The 22,314-nt window shown below is 38.3% G+C and overlaps 1 protein-coding gene across 2 annotated transcripts in view; it reads right to left on the bottom strand.

Moving 5' to 3' along the window:
* Nucleotides 1-416: 416 nt before the first annotated feature.
* Nucleotides 417-22,314, bottom strand: part of ADCY2 (adenylate cyclase 2) — a 204,200-nt gene continuing 182,302 nt past the window's right edge. The window contains exons 19-25 of one of the 2 annotated variants that reach the window (XM_042048730.1): nt 20,914-20,998; nt 15,108-15,266; nt 10,660-10,806; nt 9,420-9,527; nt 7,260-7,374; nt 2,978-3,102; nt 417-2,434 (exon numbers count right to left, since the gene is read on the bottom strand). In XM_042048730.1, the coding sequence (XP_041904664.1) occupies nt 2,282-2,434; nt 2,978-3,102; nt 7,260-7,374; nt 9,420-9,527; nt 10,660-10,806; nt 15,108-15,266; nt 20,914-20,998 (892 nt within the window). In that variant the 3' untranslated portion in view covers nt 417-2,281. The remainder of the gene's footprint in view (nt 2,435-2,977; nt 3,103-7,259; nt 7,375-9,419; nt 9,528-10,659; nt 10,807-15,107; nt 15,267-20,913; nt 20,999-22,314) is intronic. The other variant, XM_042048731.1, reaches the window with a different exon arrangement.

Here is a 22,314-nt window from a genome sequence, read left to right on the forward strand (position 1 = left end):
GGTTTGTTAATGATGTGCAAGAATACAAATGAAAGCAAAATCCTGAAGGCACAGGTTATACCTGAAAGCTGCACATATATATGACAATATAATAGAATCAACTTCACGTAAGGGTTTTCACCCACAGTAAGAAATTACTGCATTGACGTGTGGTAATACCACAATGATTTTAAAGGCCCAGAGTACATTCGAAGTCTAAGAAGGAGATCAATAGCTTCTTTCAACGTCCCTAGGACACATTTATAGCAAGTGGCGAGGAGGGATTTAGGAGAAGTCTTTAGTGACACAGCCAAGTGACAGCTAGCCAATGACTGGGACACTGGTTTTGCAGCCATGTGAGCTATTTAGAAAGTCTTTAATTCCACTGGAAAACATTTATCTTATTAATCAAAAGGAAGAAATAAAGACAACAAAAATATTTTTTAATGAGATTTTATTAGACTGAGCACCTGTCTTGAAAATTACTGTTTAAAAGTCTCCAGCGCTGGATGAAAAATTAAGTGTGTCACGTTGAACATAAGTGAAATAACTTACATTTTGCTTTTAGACTAACTTAAGGGGATCAAGATTCAGATTGTCTGTTTTACAGCAAATTAGGCACTTTGAAATCTACTGTCATTCCAATTCACTAGTGGGCAGATGGCTGCTGTGAGTAAACTGTGCCACATTCAGTGAGACTGGACTGATGCCATGTATTTGTGACCCACAATTTTGAGAACTTCTGAAAGGACACCAATGCTATACAAATGTGTATGTAGGTTTCATGAATGAGCAATCTGAATACTTTTTACATTTCAATAACATGCCAGAGGTAATAATGCATAAGTTGACTTCCATATTCATATGGTATCAGTCAGAAAAAATCTTGTAATTATATGCTATTTTGTAAACAGAATTATTTTCTTGTTAGGATACTATGACTAAAAAAATTGATTCCAACAAAGCAAAACTTAATTGTTACTATCTGTGCTTCAAAGGAGCATAGGTAGTACAATTACCTACTTTTACTGTCTTTCAGCTGGCTCGTCTATGAAACTCTGCAAGTGTGAAACTTTTTAATTTAAAGGGACTTAAATTAATCTCAAATATCCACAAAATAGCATTTTGCTCATACTCATGTCCTAGTGAGTATAAATGAGATTATTAATTTAAATGATAAATGAGATTATTACTTTAAATATCCCACAAAATCCAGCATTGTAAAGGTTATGTGAAAGGCATGCAAGGGCAAAAGAGGTTGTCAAAGTGCAAAATGGAACTTTTTCTTCTCTTGTACAGCTTGTCCTTGTTATTGTTTAAGCACTGTGGGCCAGTTGTTAAGTAGCAGCACTGCTGCTGTTTTCAGTATCCTCTACTTTGCTTGTGTTTATGGATTTGAGGTCAGTCTTCTGTATGACCTAGAGAATAAGTGACTGCAAAGTGCCTAGGATGCCACCCATGACTGAAGACAGTAGAGCTGATTTAGTTTCTGAAAGGCAATAGCAAGTCTAGCAGATATTATTGACCAAGACTATTGAGATAGCTGGCCGTAGCCTACCTCACCATCTAACTACTGAATAAAAAGCAGAGGCAGCAGCAGCAAACACTCAGCTTTGGAGCGACAGAAGCCAAGGAAGGAAGCAAAACTAAGAGACAGCAACAGTAAGACAAAGTACATATAAACTTTTAATGAATTAACCTTACAAAAGACAATAGCTTCAAAACACTTGACACGTTTGTACAAAACTATTCCAGCATTGTTAGTTCTCTCTTCAGAAAGAATGCCAGCAAGCCACCCAACATGTCCCTGGCTATGAGATGCAACTGGTGATCACATCCAAATCATGTGTGGACAGAGTAAACTTATTTACAATACTGTATACTTTAATACCAATTAGAGGATGCTATTGGGGAGCGACTGTATTTTCCAGAAAACACCATGCATCAGAAAATAGTATGCACCCCTAGCTTTATTGCCTTTTTTCCCCACATTTGTCACTAACACCTCTCTTTAGTCCTTTCAGGATGCGTTACCTCCTTTTGATTCCTATTCCTTCTTTTCTTGTCTTTGAATAACAGTGCAAGTAGCAGTACAATCTTCCAGCCCTATAGCGTACATCACAACTGTCCTTGAACATAGAAATATCAAGGTGCAAAATGATGGCTCATGGAACTATTCTGCAGCCATATTAAAATAAGTGCCACATACCAGAAAATAGCACGCATGTTAAGGGCCAAAATGTAGTTAAAAGTGCGTGATACTTTCCTGAAAATATGGTACTGATGACACGTACAAGCATCTTCAAGATGCCACGTTCCCTTGTGAAAGGGATCTTGTCATTTCTGTATGTACAAAGTATGTCTTCAATTCTCCTTTTCCTTTTACATTTATTATTCCTCTGCAGGTGCTCATGTACCCCAGTGTTTGCAGGACGTTGTTTGTCTCCTCTGTAACCTGCAACAATACAGAAATACAGCCAGTGTTGATAACAAAGCAAAGCAGAATCTTTTTCCAGGGTGTGAAGGTAACATAATGTTCTGTTCGGTTATAGGGGGCTTGCTGTAATGCTCATAAAGCCTTTAAGGGTCTCAAGTGAGGTTTGAACACCTTAGCTTTCAAGCAGTCTGTTGCTGGACGCCCATTCTAATCACTTATATCCAGCATCTAATTTGCTGTAGCCACTTCTGTACCTAGGGTTGCCAACAGAGGATATCTTGTAGATAGATGAATGGAACTAGGGACAATACTCTTCCTACCTCACATAGCACTTCTCTCAACTTCAGGAGCTTATTTTCACTTCAGTAGGCCCAAGCTTCCCCATCTTTCTACAAATACTAAGGCTGTGTAAATGAAGTGATGGTAAGGCTCATGAAACGATGGTTAGCATCACCTTTCAGAGCTGCTGTTGCCACTTTCTCATGCAACTGTTGGTGAACCAAACTTTAGGCCATTCTGCCATTTTAGGTGAAAGCCCACTAGGACACAATCAAGACTTACCTGTATTTTATCTAAGACACCAGTGCTGTCCATCCTGCTGGCCACATTTACTGTATTGCCCCATATATCATACTGTGGTTTTTGAGCTCCAATTACTCCAGCTATTACAGGTCCATGGTTTATACCTGGAAAACATCAGAACTTAATGTTAGGAATGAAAGGAAAGGCAACAAAGCTGGTGAAGGCCCTCGAGCACAAGTCCTATGAGTAGCCTCTGAGGGAGCTGGGGCTGTTTAGCCTGAAGAAAAGGGGGCTCAGGGGAGATTTAATCACTCTCTACTTCTGTCTGAAAGGAGTCTGTAGCCAGGTGGAGGTTGGTCTCTTCTCCCAGGCAAGCAGCGACAGGATAAGACGACAGTCTCCAGCTGTGCTAGGGGAGATTTAGGTTGATCATTAGGAGGAATTGCTTCACATAAAGGGTGACTAGACATTGGAATGGGCTTCCCAGGGAGATGGTGGAGTCACTGTCCACCAGTTGGAGGCGTTTAAGAAAAGACTGGAAGTGGCATTTGGTGCTATGGTCTAGTTCACCTGGGGGTATTCAGTCATAGGTCAGGCTGGCTGATCTCAGAGGTCTTTTCCAACTTAACTGATTCTGTTTTTTTGTGAAGATCCACCAAACAAGGACATACAGTGCATCTGGCATATAGCAAGTCAATGAACGCAACATTTGGCCCTTGCTGAATAGTGAGTATGGCAGCAAAGAGTCGTTCACCGTGTTTTTATCGACCATTTATGGCAGGAGAATGTTAGTTACAAAAATGCCAAAAGTCAGTTCATCTAATTTTACTTTTACAGCTCCCTCCCATCCTGAGTAACTTGCTATTTTCAACCACTGGCATCCTAATAAACTGCTGCTGCCATTATTATGTAGCACGAGGAATACACTGTGGGTGAGCAGCAGCTTCTGGGAAAACAGATATAGAAGAATTTCTTTAAATTTCTTCTTGCAGTGAAAAGGGCCTCTCCTCTCTGCAATAGTTGATGGCCCCATCAAGTTACTTTTATAGTATTCTTCGCTTATTAAATTTAGAATAAACTAATGTGAATGAACTGAAAGGATTTGAAGCCTTGTTCTGAAGGCTGAATTGACCACAGAATGGTCCTAAAGAACTGCAATATAAATATATATATTCAAATAATTTGATTAAGCACGGAGTAGAACAATATGGTAGAACAATATAGTCCCTCATTAGACTCTGGGCATTTTTTTATCTTGTAGTCAGTTTGTAACCTATGTTATGTCTGGAAAGGGAGTGAGCTGTACTCTGCTAGTAGGGAAACCAGGAGGCAAAATCCAAAGTACTATTGTTAACCAGCATCAAATGTACTGTAATTGTAACTGTACATACCAATGAGCAGGAAAGCAAAGTTAGACCTAGTGAGAAATAAACCCTGAACAAGTGAGTTGTTTGGACTTCTAAAATTATTTCAGTGGATCATAACTGATTTCTGTTACTTCATTGACAGAAACCTTCATTAGGGTTATATATCCATGCAGAAAAATGAAAGTGTGATTGTAGGATGGAGAGGGATCTCAGAGCTCATTTAGTATGTAACATGGCAGTGCAGGCTAGCAACCACACTATCGGCCCACTTGGAAACCCTGGAAAACGTGACTGTAGAAGTTAAATTGGGAAAATATGCAAAGACTACAAGATAACAAATAGAGCCTGATATATATTTGTCTAAGTGCTTGGGGTTAATTGCACAAAGGGACTTGGGCCTTGCAACACTTTGCATTAACAACTGAGCCATGGATGGGTTTTTCTACTTCATGACATACAACTTGTAGAAAACTCTAGGGAACTAAGAGTGGAATCCACAAAACCCATCTGCTGGGTAGCCCAATCTGGCTAGAAGGGAATATTGAAGAGATGTGTGTGGCCATGGTCCAGAAAATGGGGCAGTGCAGTGGGACTTTCCTACAAAATACAATGGACAGGAAGGGACTTCTGTTTTTTACCTTTTCCTGAACTACCACTGCTGATGGTTTGAGGAATACCTCAGGGGCTCAAGAGTCACCTTCAGATCCCTCCTACTTCAAGGAAACTTCTACCAGTATCTCTTAGGAATGTGTTCTGGCAACCCAAGCACTGTGGGATATACTGCTCTATGTCATTCCTGCTGGTGTGGATCTTTTTTGCACGACACACATGAATGTTTGTTGGGGCAAGGCTGGAAGAATAGTACTCTCACTACAGGTGAATGCTCTAACCAAAGGTGATATCATCTATCTGTCTCTTTCTCTCATATCCAAGGCAATATTTAATCATTCCATGAAATGCAATGCTGTTCAGCAGGAATGACAGAGAATATCTCATTGTGAAGTATCCTACAGCCTGGGCTCATAACTTAGCCTCACCCAAAACCAGGATCCAAATTAAGTCATCTACAACACAGACGAATGTTCTAACTATGAAGTTATATGGAAAACAACACACCAGCCTCTCTTCTGAAAGAAAGCAATACCTGTGCAAAACCTGCTGCAAAAGCATAGCTGAGCTTGTCTCATAAATCAAGCATCTCAACTTGCAGAAGGGGAGGAATGCTTAAAATGTCATCCAGGTGCTTCCCTCCCTTGCCTGGCAAGGTCAGAGCAGTGTGTACCTCCTAAATCACACTAGCATTTTGGGTACTCACAGAAAATTATGAAAGCTGAGGCCTCTAATAAGTTGCAGAAATTTCAGACTTAGTTGTTGGCCAGGGGAGGCTTTTGCAAAGGGCAGTTTGGGTACAAGTCCTTACAGTGGGGACTAGGTCAGAAGTAGTTGTTAAAATGTTTCTGTGGCTATAATTAGTATGGATTTCAGCTGCTTTCATCATCAGGTGGTGAGAAGTAGAGAAGAGAAGTGAAAATGAAGTGAAGATCTCAGTGGTGCCTATATTGGATTAAGGTGGCACAAATACACTTTGGGGCCCGTGTTCCTTTTTAGAGTTAAAACATTTTTCATTTCATGAAGCAAAGGAGTCTGAGTTCTCTGGAATCTTTAGCAAAGAACTGTAAAAATCCAGGGTGAGTGTTTTGTTTTGGTTTGGTTTTCCCCTTTGAAAATTTGCTTCATGATCCCCACTTGAGAGGACTCAATACTGCTTCAAGCAGTTTGCAGACACAGCCCCGGCACCCAGCAGCTCTCTGTCTGTATTGAAGCTGCTGATATAAATGTGTTTGCAAGTATGTGCCATGTCAGCTATGGCAAGAACTGTCAAGTTCTGTAACACTGAGAAGGAAGCATACTTCTGATTTGCTTTGTCATTTTTAGCTCTAGCAAGGAATACAAAACATATTGGCAAAGGAGTGCCCTAACGAGCCCCTGCTTCAAGTCAGAAGACAGCAAGTTTTGCCAGTGGGTGGCACTGTGAAATAGACTTGAGAGGAGCAGCCGAATGGAAAAGCAAGCGGCACAGCAAGAAAAAGACAAGACAGGAGAATAACTGTTGGAAATCAAATACTTCTGACACGTTTACATAATTTATGGGTTTTCAATATTTGTTTACTGTTTTCATTTCACACTTTCCACGTTACATATTGCATTGTGAAACTGCTGTGTACTGCTATCAGGAAATAAACATTTTGGAACATATGGTTCTTGACCAGCTCTGAATTCATTTATTCATCATTCTTTCTATTGCTTACTGCAGCTGTCTATTTCTTTTTAAAAATACCATGATGCACAAGAAGAAGCAATTAGAAACTGAAACATAAGGGATATCTCTTCCCAAGATAAATAACTAGTCATCTTTGCTCTTATCTGAATAACAAAGAAGACAAATATTCTCCCTTGTCTAACGCTGCATTTTTGTGTGCTTGCTTGAGTTTAGTACATGTAAAATATTTCAAACTCCAGCCTCACTGGCCCCTTATAGCTCCTGTCCTCTGAAAAACCACTTATATAGTTTTGCAAAGCCCAGTCTAGAGTTTTCTTGTGTATTCTTTTGGTATTTGTAAACTTCAAAAAAATGTATGTGTCTTACAATCTCTACAATAATTTTTACAGAGTTACCATAAAACCATTCAGAGCCATGTGAACACTTTTTTTTCAAACATTCTTTACATAGGAATACTGCCCTTTTCTAAGTCTAGCCTTGCAACACTGTAGGGTTTCAGGAGCTGGGGTTGATGGCCAATACCATGTAGGCTGCTTTTAAACAGGATAAAGATGGTGCTGTTTACTATCATGGCCCTTTTGGTCAGTTCTACTACTACTTTAACCAGATGGTACTTCACACTGAATCCTCCCCCTTGTCCATAATATTCTCCTAAGAATCCTGTGATACTCACCTACTCGTAACTTGAAGTCATTGAATGAATGCTTGTTTATGACATCCAGTTTTGCCACCAAGGCAAATGCGAACTCCACCATGGTTCCTATGTGCATATACTGTCGTTCAGGTTCCTGAATTCGAAAGACAAACAAAAAGTGTAAAATCATTCTCGTGAGCCTTGGATGCTGTAAGAATACAACCAAAATATGTTGAACACTTGAACGCACTTAAGCCCTTAGGGATGGCCTAGTGTCAGCAGGCAGATGCAGAAAGTAATGTAGAACGTGGTACCCTGTCCAGCATCAGTAAGATCAAACAATGGCCGAGAGACAGGATGCATTTTACTTTGTACAACCAGGCAGTCTAGAGGTGATAGATCCAAACCATGCCTAATCTAACATTTTGATTGTCAAGTGATTGAATAGCTGCTATCTAATCCCACAGGTACTCAATATCTATGTGTGCCTAGAATTTGTTAATTCATTTTCTCTAAGTGTCTGCTTCTATTGTACTCCCTTTCATAATAAATAATGCTTGTGGACAGCCACACAGGGATTCCTCCCTCACTGTTGCACAGCTTAGCTCCCTTCTAAAATGTGTAAGATTCAGTGAAATTCACAATTTTAAGAGTTCTTCCACTAATCTAATCTGACAGATAAGCAAGTACCTCTGAGAACATTTAACAGACCTGGAAATGAGTAAAACACAAGAGGAAGAGGGCAACCCCACTCTGCCCCTTTATTTACTAGCTCAGAGCTTATACCACTTATAAAAGCTGTAGACTTAATCTCTCATACATAACAAAGTAACCTGATTTCTAAGTACTGTTTTGAGTCCTTTCAGGCTGAGGAGAAAATTGATTTTGGTGTCCCACAGCCCAAGGTAAGATCCTGACAAGTGAATGTTTTCATAAGACATGGACTCATTGATCTCTATGAGAAATTACTGAATCTTCCCCAATTCTTAAGATAAAGTGACAGAGGAGACGGACAGATTACAACTTCAGAGATGATTCACAGAGTGCATGCATCAGCCTAGGGTGGGACAGTAGTGGTGCTTGCTGGAGCAGCTGTTTAGATAAATGAAACCTATTTCCTTTGGAGTTCACTCCTAGCTAAAACAGATGGTTTCCTGTTCAGTTGATATATTCAGACCCCTTCCTTAGGCACTTAGTCTTCCTTGGATGCTTGTTTTAAGCTGGGGGTGGTTCCCAGCAGTATGTCTAGCAGTCACTCACCGCCACACTAGGTACTGCAGGATCTGTGCATCTTTGGGAATCTGGAATGAAGGCTGCTGAGTTCTGGTGGATTTCCTTTGAGAATGTGAACTCAATCACCAAAGGAATGCTAAACTGTGGACCCCCTGATTGTGGAAACAACTCAAATGATACATTTCTTCCTTTGCAAACACTAATTTTAGTTGTGATTGAGAGCTCTCTATGTCTTCACATCTTCGGTCTTCAGTTCTGCATTTTTTTCATCCCCTTCACCCTCTGTATTAAATGTCAGAGCTAATTTAAAATAATTCTTTGCCCTCAGGATCCTTAGGGTCTATAGTTTATGTGGTAATTGCTTGTGTTTAGAAGGAACATGAGTTTGGCAAGAACACATTAATCCTTGGCAGAGACTGTGTTGATTCTTAATTGCTGTCTCTCTGTCACCTGTAGTACTGTAAAGATCATGGCAAAAGCAAGGTTTTTGAATAAGTTATGAATTGCTTCTCTGAACTTAATTTCCACTGACTGCAGTTCCTAATCCCACCACATTAAGTAAAGTAGAAACAAAGGAACACATTCTCAGTACTGAGTCTGAGGGTTCTGTAAGTGTATAGCAAGTAAGGCAAATCATCCCTCTCAGCTTACAATGGAAAACATTAATTCTTGCAATCTTTTTTATGCTCTATAAATCCAGTACTGATGCAGCACATAGGAATAAAATGCTGTACTGTATTTAGAGTAGAAGGCCTGTTTTAGCAAATACAGAGGTGGCATTTTCAAACTGCAATGTGAAGAAAAATTCACAGAGATTACTAAAGTATAAACTTGTCCAGTACAATACAATCTATGCTAATAAGAAAAAACTAGGCCACATTATTATACATAACCTGAAGCTTAATTAACAGAATTTTAGCATTCATTTGAATATGCTTTTTATCAAGCAGGAACATTTTCTTGTACCTGACACTGTTCTTGGTTGGGTGTAGCACTCAGTCCTGTTGCTGCCATGTAAGTGCTTCCAATGGTCTTTATCTTTTCAACTCCGCTGAACTTTGGCTTTGACAATAACTGTAAAACAAGGACAGTCATTCCTTAATCACATCAGCAGCTCTGTTACTCTAACACCCATCAGAGCATCAAGTCTTGGAACAGTTTCTATGTAGACCCCAAATGGCTCACAAATATATACAGGATGAAGGACTTAAAACAATGATTACGGAACTCCAAGGATAGGGAATTTCTGTCTTCTAAAATACCTTTTTACTATAAAGGGATGAAATTTATAGTAGTGAGAATAAATTCCATCTTATTTTATATACAGCTTTTAAAAGTCATTAGACTTTGCACTCATGTGATATTGGAACTGGATCATCATGCCAGCCAACAGTTAAGCTTGAAGCAGCTTTCTGAAAGTAAGCATCTATTCCATGCCAGTGGAATAGTCCATGCCAATGGGTATAAAATCTGAGGATTTTAGTTCATATCCCAGGTTGTTTTGAACATTGTTCAAATGGGTTTACTGCTAAAACTGCTAAAAGCACTCTCCAAATGGGTTTACTGCTAAAACACCCTCTATAGCTGCAGGTCCACAAATCCAGACTGCGCTCTCTGAGTCACGGCATGATTTTAATACCTTTTCCTGGTATCTTCATCACTAACTACTTTCTTACAGACAAATACTGTTCTCAGTGAGGCCTTTATAGATGCCATTTCCCAATCCATCTGTAGTCATACTCTCTACTTGCTTCTAACTTCTGAGAATGGAATATTAAAACTTCTATAATCCTTTGATTTGCTTGTGTATCAAATGATCAGTGCAGATCAGGTATAACACAAAAGTTGTATCTGACTTTGGACATTCATATTTAGAACTTGTGGTTAATACATGGCATGTGATGTGACTGCCTCATGAGCTGCAGCTAAAGGCCAAAATTAAAATTTCTGTCAGGTATACACATAGGATTCTCCTTATAGAAAATCAAAAGCAATTCAGTATGATGTCAGACCAATATCTGATTTATCCCACATAAATACCTTTTTTCTTTAATACTCCCTGTAAGTATTTTCCACGTGACCAGGCACACAAAAGTTCTTTTCTCACAGCTCTTCCACTCTCCCTTTCAAGTATGTTTTCTGACTGTTGCATATCATGAGTTAGTAAGATTGAAACCATATGTCAGTCACCGTTGTAAGTACATACATCATCAAAGTCCGCAATGATCTCATTTAGCAGCCTGAGACATTCCAACCCTTCCTTATTTACATCAGATTCTGTGTAAAATTCCTTGAAATCCGGAACGGAGGCAAACATGACACAGACGCAATCGTATGACTGGTGATACAGATCCTGTTCAAAAGAAAACAGAATAAAGAAAAAAATCTATCATACCCAGCTGTAAATAAGTTTCCTTATTAACATACAGTGTCCAGGATGCAAAAACAGAGGTGCTGCAGTAGTTGGAATGCCTTAAGATAGTGGTTGGATTTTTTTGCATTTAGTTGCATTTATTAATTCTAAATAATATATGAACCTGTTCATAAAACGGACTCAACATATTCAGTTGAAAATATTATCATGATTTTTTTTTTCTTCCTGAACATTAACTCTGTGAAAACAAAAAGTTCACTAATTTATTAGATAGGGCCCATCTCTGAGTCTTCTTATGAAGAGAATTTAGTCTGGCTTGCATGGCTGAAAATGTATTTTGTAAAAATATATACAATTTATTATTAAGTGTTTGTTATTGTAGTAACTAAAAAACTGAACCAAAATCACAAAGTCAATGTACTACAAATGCATAATGCAATATGACCCTGATTGATAGTTCCTGACCTAAAATGACAATATGCCTAATAGGACAAAATAATTATTGTTTCTTTTGCATAAGAAGGAGCTGAGGCAAAAAGAAAGAAGTCACCTGAACTGAAACCCATTTATGGCAGAGTCTGCACTGCCTTCTGTGACCACTGAAATGAGAGCATCTCTACTACACAGAATGATTCTGGTGCTAAAAAGGACCACCTCCCACTACCCCTTCAATTTCCTCTCCACTGCCTTTGAATGTTAGACTATCTCTTCTTTCAGTTCAAATTCACATCCCAAAAAAAAAAAAGACAGAAAGAAAGAAAATTTATTAAACTAATACTTAAAAAAGAAATAGCATCTACACACAAAGGTAGACATAGCAATAAAAGAGGCTGTTATCTACTTTGATGTAAAACTACCTTCAAGTTGTTATTTGAGTAAAAAGGGATTTCAATACTCATATGAAAATGATTTGTTCTGTGAGTTCAAGAAGCATATTATTTCCCTTTTTACTTAGCAAAGCTTGGGTTTTGCAATTAGACTGGCAGTGTGTCCTTTTGAAAGCGTGTGGTGTGCCTGTATATAGACATGCACAGACATAGTGGATCTTTACTGCTGATGTATAACTAAAAAAATAACAGAACTATGGGAAAACTGCTGACTGCCCCATGCCAGCACAGGTGTGAGGGAAGTTTCTGAGCAAACATGAAAATAATGATGGACAGGGAGGAACACGAGCAGCTGGAGGAGATAAATTATTTATTGCTAGATTTTTGTGCTCCTATATTTTCTAAGGATTCTATAACCATAGCATCACTGGAGCTCCACCACAACTATGTGCAGTAGGGATGGAATATATTGCTGGGATTCACAGCTCAAGCTGTTATTCTGTTGTTGCACCATGATTAAATCCAGATTTCTGAGACTGTGAGAAACCCAAGGGTCAAGCCAGTAAGGAAACCCAGTCTAACTGTGAGTGTGTGGTGTGTGGTGTGTGGGGAGTCAAGCAGGGCACCTGTTGGCTCACTGGAGCTGCCCACTGTGAAGGGGATTCTGTTCCAGCTCACATGGTGCAGGTATGACTGCCAGAGTGGCTCCTGGATGGTCATATGGGAATATTTTCTTAACAAGGTACAGAGATTACATTTTGTGGTTAACTCAGCTTTAATTCTATTTCCTCAAGTCCCCTTCCCTGTAACTTCATTTCAATTTTGGTAATAGAAACCCATTCCTCCTCCTTCCCCTCTAATACTGGGGCAATATCCATCCCCACTAATGCTCAATAACATAGCACCATCATGGAAACAACAACGAGCGGTACTATTTATAACCAGGTGAGTAGTAATTGTGACGATCACAATAAATTTCAGAGAATTTTAAGGAGTCATCCCAGCTAGATTATTTTGATCATAATAATAAAGGATATTACAATCAAGTGCTTTAATTTTCCTGAGAGTTCTTCTCTTGAAACAGTACACTCCAAAATGTTTAGTCAGAAAATCAAATGCAATACCATTCTAGGAAGGAACAGCTTTTCTTCTTTTAACAAAAATAAAATCATCCTGTCCTTTGCATTCAATCATTTTATTTTTCCTCTTTAATAACATCTGAAATTCAAGTATGTTCCTTTTACTGTCCCCTCATCTCCAATGCCTGAAATCTTCTTGGGATAGGGAAGGCAAACCAGTCCAATTCTATCTCTTGGAAGGGTACAGTGGTCAGCTTCTCTGGGGCAGAAGTTTTGCTCTAAGTAAGGTGCTAGCTCCATCCTGTAGCTAATGAAGCAGGCTTCCTCTTGCTCAGTAATGGGCTTGCCAGTAAGCTTGCAGCACAAAAGCTCCCGAGCACTTTTTACTAAAAGGGAATCTGAAGGATAACAGCATTAAGGAGAATGCTGCACAAGCCAGGTGCAGATATATTTAATCCTGGCCCTGTTTCCTGCTTTTCATTTTATATTTGATCCTGTCTTTCTCTCAATTGGAAAGTAATCTGTCTTGTATCCAGCATGCAGACTATAAGCAGAAACCCAGCTCCGGAGGTTCTGGTAAAGCAAACAAATCTTTATTACTTGCTCTGAAGGAACTTTGCTTTTTGTGTATTAGCATTAGTCAATGTATATCCTGTTATAAAAAGACCTTTGTTGGTCATCTGAAACTACAACCCCACTGCTCCCAGTTAGCATTCATTCACTCTTTCCCTTTTCATTTCTTCTGCCTGCTTTTCAGCAGCACACTTTGTTTTTCTTTTTCTCCACACGGCTCCATGCATAAAATACTAAGGGAAGTAGTATTTTGAAACAGAATATTCATCTATTATCTTAATCTTAATCTCAGAATTTGTTTTAAACAGAAAAGAACATACGTAAAACTATACTAACTTGAATGTTTGCAACTAAGGAAAATGTGGACAAATTTCAGTGTTGACTTACGTATCCACACAGAGGAAACAAAGGCCTGATCTGTCCTAACATCCTTAGCTGTATATACATGCACACATACAGAATGTTCTTTAAGGTTCAACACAACCTTGCTGACATTGAAATAAATCTGAAGACATGACAGACTGAATACTTTCAGGGATTTGAAAGGGTCTTCCTTTGAAAACTGTGTTGAAAGAAACAAAAACAAGGAACAACTTGAGGGGTTTTTTTTAATGGATGACATTAAAATCATGTCGAATTATTCTTACTTCACCTGACACGATGAGTTGGGGAGCTCAGCATATTACAATTTCTGGTCTTCCTTAAATTAAATAAACTCGTTCCAACCCAAGAATCTTGAGGAGTGACAAGACAAATCCAGTTGCCAATACAAAGGTAAGCAGATGGTATTGCTCTGCTGGGGAGCTGAGATGGAGTAGCACATAATCAAGAAAGCAATCTCCTGATGGTTTGCTGTGGTTAATGCCTTAACTGAGAACTGGAGCTGAGTCAACTTGGCTTCCAGTCAAAATCTTCACTGCATTCAAAGGAACCCCCCAGCAATTTTCTTTCGATGTTAGCTACCAAATGAATATTTGCAGGGAATACTAAAGTATTGATATGATGTATCAATAGCTTAGTACCGCTTAATGCAAACCACAATGAAAGGGAAGACATTGTCCTTTTTGACTCAGAAAATCAAAAGTTAATCCCTTAATCTGCTCCCTGCCCTCTTTTGTCAGTTTTGGAGCAATTATTTGGCACGCACAAGTAATTCAAACTCTTACATTTAAGATGTCTACAGCTGTTACTCTGTCTAAATGGTTTTATTTTTTCTTTTTTTTTTTCTTTTTCTTTATTATTACTATAAAGGAATATTAAGAGCAGATCTAATTTCCAGCAAAGTAAAGATGGATCTTTTGGGTGACTTTTCTGGTGCTTGGATTAGGTTTGTAAGCAGTGAGTAAACAGGTAATTCAGTGCTCAGAACATCTTTCCAGAATTAACATAACCACTGTTTCAGGGAAAAGGTAAATTTTCGCTCTAATGAACAAGCTCTCCAGTCAACAGAAGAAAATTCAGAACCTAGTTGCAGCTCCACTCTGATCATGGAGGAAAAAGTATCTGAATGCATATGGTTTAAAATTAAACCCATGTTGATTCAACCATGCCATTATTCCTCTTCTTCACCTATTTTTACCGTCCTTCAATAGGCAAAGTGCATTGCCACTTAGGAAAATTTCAAGGTACTACGGTGCATTCAGTGCTGTAAAGCAAACCTTACAGGAAGGAAAGCGGGAATGAAAGTGACTGTAAATCCTATATTTTCACTGTAAGGACCTACTGTTCAAAACAGCATTAAGTGGTATTTCCAGGATACACTGCTTTCTTACAGAGCAGAGGATATACAGAGACAGCTGACCTCATTCTTCAGGTTTCTTGCCAAGAAGTGTTCAGCTACGTGGGCTGGAAGCACATTCTCCAGAAGCACCCGATTTAGGTTCTCCATGGTTTCAATCTCCTCCCGCTCTTTTTTGAACTTGTTCTTCCACAGGAAGTCTAACCTACAGTAATATTCATTCTGTTACAAGAGGACACAGAAGTAAAGAAACAATAGGCATCTTGTCCTGCTGGAGTACAGGTTTAAGAGACAAAATAAGCACAGTATACAACCCCTACAATGCTATTAGTTGGCTACTCAAATACAATTCCAGATCCCACAGAAGTCAAACCCCAAGCATATACTTTGTGACATATATTTTACCAAATCCAACAAAAAGGACCAGGAAAAAATAAGAAAAGTCACAAGGTGCCTTAAACAATGGAAGATTTATTTATCTGCTCGCAGACTTTAGTAGAAATTCATTCCAGAAATTAAATTCTGTAATGGGAACAATTTATTGTTTTGCAACTTAGTATTATTTTGTAAGTGCAGAATTTCTCTTAAAATAATGGGCATTTCAGGAAGACCCTAACTTTTACTAACTCTAACTTATGCCATGCAACCAACCTGGCAAAAAGAAAACAGCCTAATGATATAATATACATTCAGTTTATCAAATCAGGATCAGACTATCAAGAATGGCCCAGTCAGTTGGGCCAACCCAGTTGAGCTTTCGTTTTGTAACTTGCTTTTTTTTGGTTGGTTGGTTGCTTTTACACTCCTTTCTGTAATACTTTATCCTGATTTTCTTTTTGTCCCACAGTTTTCATAATAGCTTTCTGGTAACCACAACAATACCTGGAACTATATGAAAATACGTAACATCCTTGCAGTATTGGTATGTTTTGAGATCCAATTTCATTAAAAGTGAAAATTTAAAATTCTTCTTTAAAATTAAAAGTGGTGAAAAATTAATAAAACTGAATTTTTGTGGAGCTCTCTCCGCTTCCTTTCAAGATTGTCAATGTTTTGTCATAAATTCTATGGCATTATTTCTACAGTAAAGCCTCCTCTGGCCTATCTCATTTGAGCTGATAAAAATCGAGAGCTATTTCAATGTAGTCTAATGGTGTAACACTACCAGGCAATCTCAATGAAGACTATGCTATTAACCAGGATAATATGGTTATGATGGCAATCTTATTATAGAAAAACTTAAAAATGTTAGCTAGTGTTATTAGCAGTCAGTAAGCATTCACACAAAAAATGAGAGCAAGTCCTTCTGACTGGACAGTGGCTGTCACAGCTCAAAATGATTCATACATATTGTATTGAGATCACAGCCAAAGATAAGAGTAGAAAGTTGAAATTAGATGGTATTAAAATGATTTGGCAAGCTTTTAAAAGATAATGAAAGAAAAAACTGGTGAAGCAAAAAATGCATCTGCCAAATACTTGCAGGATGAAAAAACAGTAAGAGGGAAATGATTCCTCCACTTAAATGCATAGAGAGAAATACAATCAGGTTTCCTTTGAATTGGTTGATAAGCGCCAGGTACTATTTAGATATTTAAATACAAAACTGAAAGAGAACATCCATAACATGAAATCATTGTTAACACACTCTCTTTGTGCTGATACCTATACTACTAAGGACAGAATGCAGATCTCAAATGCACTGCAAAAGAAATATTCTGGCTATTCTGACTCGAAGGTGACATTCTTCTGAAAATAAAAGGGGTCCTGACATCTTAGAATGTATCACACTGCATCCCAGAAATCTGGACTTTGAATGTCAAATAAACAAACAAGCTGGATATTTTAAATAATTATATGTTACTAAAGGATATTTGCAAATTCTAAGCAAATGAAGAGTGGGCAGAGACTTAAATACTTGTACAGACAATCATAAAGGTACAGAGAACCTGAGAACAGATTTCTGCAGCAACTCAGAAATAGGATCTGATTGTTGCCCTGTCATTGTGCCTGTATTAAATGGCAATTATCACTCCTATAAAGCTTGAGGTCATGAACAGGGTTTTTTTCAGAACAGTTCACATTATGCAAAATACATGCAGTCACTTTTTTAGAATGTCTTTATATATATATATATGTGTGTTAGATATCTATACATCCAAGAACTTAGATGTATAAATACACATAGATGGTAAATTCAAATGCCACCAACTGTATTCATGCAGAAAAAAATCCAATAAAACACAGGGATGTCAAAATTATCAGCATAAATTGACAAAAGTAAAGTGGATGCCTGATGAAATTAGATATCCATACATTTTACCAACTTTGTATTGAAAAGGTGGTAGCTAAGTGAAGTTTCAAAAGGATGTTTCTTCTTTAAAAGCTAATATCAAACAGATAATTTATTTACTACTTTACTATTTACTGAATTAAATTTAGGCTGCTACAAAAAAACCCAAAGAGAACTCAGAAATCAGAAAATAAATAAGAATGTATTCTACAATTTGCTTTGAAATTAGAAAAGTCAGCATATCATATTTCAAAAACAAAAAAAGCACTAGCTTATTAACTTACTTTGAGTTGTGGTGGTTTTTTGTTTATTTTTTTTGTTTGCATGATATGAAACTTGTGATGGGTATCCTGATCATTCAAAACAGACAGAGAGTTAGAGAGCTGACAAATGGTACAGATATAACGCAAGTCTTTGGAAAAGAAGCAGGAACAATAGAGCAAGGTACTTTGGAAAAAAACACTGAGTGCTAAGGAAAAGAGCTATTTAGACATATTGGCTATAGCTGATACAATTGGAAGAGTTGACATACTTTCTGTAAACATGCCTCCATCTACTACAAAGAAGTAAATGGTCATGTGACTAGCAGTGAAATTTGAAATAAGTTTTCATTGAATTCTTTCAGAAGAGGCTCTTGAAGAGGCTACATTGTTCAAGAAGAGAAGAATCCCCTCCCCAGAATAATAGCTCACTAAAAAACAGAACAGAAACAACAAAGCAACAGTTTTTACAGCTGAGGGAAGCTGCCGTAAGCACCTCAGCAGTAGAACTACCAATGAAATTCATTGTGGATAACTACAATATAACCAATCATGGAAAAAATAAATAGCCAGCCTACAGAGTAACGGGATACATATTATTTTAGGTATTGTTGAGAAAGGAATTCACAGACTATGTCAATACTGGATTCAAAGCAGATCAGAAGAGAGATGTAGTGCTCAACAGTGTTTAAAGTCACAGTCAAGCCCACACCAGTCTGGATTCTCCAGGGAAGGGTGCAAGAGTTGCCATTCTCAGCACACTGTCTGCCTGTCACCAGCCTATTACCAAGTAACTCTCTGGATCTGTATGCAGGGTGTAATGAGTCACTTTGCTCAGTGTCAGGAAATGGTTGTCGCCTATGCTGGCAGGGGCATCAAAAAAAAGCAGCTTTGCTTTCTCCACCTCGCTTTTGTCTGTTCACTCCCATTCCTCTGGCACAAGCATTGCTGTGGCCATGCCATAAATCTTGAAAATAGACCTGGCTCAAAGCCAATCATTTCTGCAGGGTTAATTTTTAAGCCTGACCATTTCCGTATTTTAATCCACTATACATCTTCACAGCGAGCTGTGCCAGTACAAATGAGGAGACACAAGGATAAGAATGAGCAGCTGAGGGAAGGTCTGCTTCTTCCAGCAGTGATGCTGGCTGTGCAGCTAAAAGAATTAAGTAGGCTTATAAACCATGAAATATTATACTAACTCTCCCTCTCTTCATCCCCACCGAACCAGAGGCACATATTCCCTGCCTCTGCTTTTGCATCAGGATGGGCATCTCTATGATCAATGGTGAGCAGGTTCACAGAGCTAGGCTTGCAGGAAAGCATCCACTTTTTGTTTGGATAAACTTTTTGTTTACTCATCCTGGGGACAGAGGGGCACCAATGGCAGCTGAAGGGAAGTGGAAAGGCCGCCCTTTTCATCAGTGGCTATTATCTGTAGCATTTTAAAAATAATCAGATATCAAAAGAAGAAAAAGTATGTATTATCTGCAAAAAATGCAATAACTAACAGAGAAATTACTCGTATATTACCCTCTGTGGAAGAAGGGTAAGGAAGATTTTGACTTTGTTGGCACTGCCAAGATGGCTCAACAGCATCCTGCACCACTTAATGAAAGTAGAAAACAGGAAGTTTAAAAACAGAAAGACAGACGCTGTCACATGACTTTTTATCAAACTGTGAAATTCATTATCAATGTTGGGAACACCAGGAAGATAAAATGGGTTAAAAAGGGATCAGACAGTGAAACTGAAAGCAGAAGAGCCAGTAGCTATTAAACATGACCACAGAAATACCAACTGGCAGAAAGTGGGAGGTATATGTCCCTGGAAAGGTCACTCTATGCAGGTTGATTTCCTCCCCTATCTTTTTCCAAGGATTTGCTACCAATCAATATCACCAACAGTAACTAAAAATGGCAAGTCTTAGGCCAGTTATGTATTAAAATTAGTTCATAACATTTTCCAGTAATATTCAGACTTTGCTTGAGAGGGTTTGAAAATGTAGGTTTTTTCTCCTTCTTTTTTAAGGGAGAATAAGTTAGCAGAAAAATCAAAGGCAAGATTGAAGAGTTATAAATAAGTGGTATCATGACAAGGATCCTGGACCTACAGCTCTGAAAATGAAGACTTTTTCTCTTACAGCATCATTTCTTAGTTGGTGTGACAGAACACCCGTAGTTGTTTGCAAAAAAAACTGTCTTGTTGATGTGACTGAACCCACAAAGAAGTCTTTCCTTTCCCAGTGAAGATGATATTCCTTCTCTCCTTTATTCTTGGTATTGCAGCCTCTGTCTCCATCTGACACTTTGGTTGACAGGGACTAAAGGTGACGTGATGAAGAACTTATCCCTGTTTCTGAGGGGAAGTAGCTGTGCTCTACACCCACTCTGTTACTGTCATCAAATGAACAAACTCTAATGTGCTGCTGGCAACAAGGCAGATGAAGAATGTTATTTCTAAATCAAGAAGGATGTTCCCCACTAAAATACATACTGCAGAAACTGCCAGATAAGAATTTTTTGGGTAGTAACCCGCAGGGCCTGCATGGCAATTTAAATGACAGTGATTACCTTTTGAGGAATTGCAATGTAAATGAATGATTTAAGGACAGTCTGGCATAAAATCCTTTCCAAGGCTGCAGTCTGTGAAGGCACAGGCTGTTCATGAGATCTCACATGGATTGCCTCTTCCATTTCAGAAGTGCACTGCATTGTTCTGGCACAAGGGGCTGGAATTGCAGCTTTTAGCCATGAACCCTGTACAGGCCTGAGGACTTAGAGACTGCCCTTGCATATTCCCTCAGCTTAGTACAGGGTAAGACTGTTGACATCACATTTGTTCTGAAAAAGCACAACTGGGTAATAAAAAGAGTAGTTTCCTGTTGGGTCACAGTTTTAGTGCAACTGTGGCCTCAGCATGTGGTACACTTCCGTGTGTGCACGCTATATTGTTTCTGTGTCTGCACCAAACCATAATAACTGTGAGGAAAATAGCTTACAATTAAGCAACCAGGGAGACAGCAGATGGATGCAGACAGATGGGAGCAAACCGGGAAGCTATGAGCCAGTATGGGTCAGAATGATAAGCAATAGTCACAGCACACTATCAGCATAATGTCAGTGATAGTTACTGGTGAGTTTTAAGGGCATATTGGAAGGTAAGAAAGAAAATAGCTTCATAGATGCTCCTGACAGTCCTTTGCAAGGGTATGGGACAGAAGAGGACAAAGGTGTTTCTTTGAGAAGGTGACAGGCTGCATGTGGCAGCTGGCATTGTGTCCACTGGTGCAGGTGAAGAGAAGTGTGTGTCTTACCTGTCTACCCAAAACCAGTAATGTGATGAAGAATATGAACAAGGAAATTGAGCCCATTGTCTTCAGGTCCTTCAGTATTCCTGGCCTATAAAATAAAATCTTAAGTAAAGCCAGCTGCTCCAAAGTTAAACTTCAATTAAAATTCAAGCACAAAAATAAGACCACAATTTATATCTACTGCTTTCTGGTATGTACACTAAGAGCATTTAAATATGAGATGCTATATTATTTGATTAAATATCATTATTTATGTTATGTAGCTTTAATTACCTCTACTACATTCTCTGCAAACATACCTACATTTTGAAGTCTAATAATAAGAAGAGGATTTAGTAAAAATAATATCCTTTTTTAATTACAAATGGAGAGCATTTGTGGCTTAGTCTATACAAGTAGAATAAAAATCGATTTTTAATGCAATAACACTATTTCCATAGTGGAGAGCTCGACCATGTCCAATGAATAGGAAGAAATGGAAACTAAAGCATCTAACTCCCAAGATGCCTTTTCACATGAGAATTACAGGAGGCACAAACTAGATCTTGTACAGAGTTTATTAAAAACTCTGCTTTGGCAAAAGTAGAGGTAATGGGAAACAGTTTACACTAGAACTCTGCTACTCATGCCACTGAAACAAGAACCCTGGTGAGAGATTTAGGAAGGAAAATACCAACAGACACAGAGCTTGACTGACAAAATCAAAGCTGCCAGAAGCACATCCTCAGTCTAACCCATCCCCTGGTTCTCCATCCCATCACACAGATAACCCTTTCCACTAATGCAATGGAAACAAAGACCTGAGTTTGTTCCCATTTAATGTTTAGATATAAGTGCAAAGAAAACCTACACTTTTAAAAAAAATTATTCAGTGAGATCCTTTTCCATGATTGTTAGAGCACAGTAAAAATGATATTGAAACTACACTCTGAATATCCAGACTTTCTGGTGTGGCATATGCCATACACTTGGCCTACACAGAAGAAAATCACCTCTTTGTTTTGAAAATGAGGTAAAAACTACAGCTGTCCAAAAATTATTTTATACAGCAATAACAGGAACTGGAATCATAATTTTGGTCTTACATGTTATCACCTGTAACAAAGATTTCAGCAGTGTCACGAAAAACTTAAGATACAATTCACAAGCACAGCAAATAAAATAAAAAAGATACAAACTGTTGGTCTACTAATTTTTTCAATAGCTAAGCCTGCATTTGTAAAGATTTAAGACTATGTACTGGTTCTGGGGAAGCTGATTTTCTCTGGCTTGTAGCAAATATGCTTTAAAAGCCTTAATGATGTACAGCCTGAGGCTTAACAAACTTGATAATGACTTCTTTGTAATGTCCTTTATGACAAAAATGCAAATTAAACCGTTATCTATTTCCTATAGTATGTGGTT

This window comes from Corvus kubaryi, unplaced genomic scaffold (genome assembly GCF_017639235.1).
Source record: "Corvus kubaryi isolate FWS band 111438036 unplaced genomic scaffold, C.kubaryi_AGA036_p1.0 68, whole genome shotgun sequence".
Classification (NCBI taxonomy): domain Eukaryota; kingdom Metazoa; phylum Chordata; class Aves; order Passeriformes; family Corvidae; genus Corvus; species Corvus kubaryi.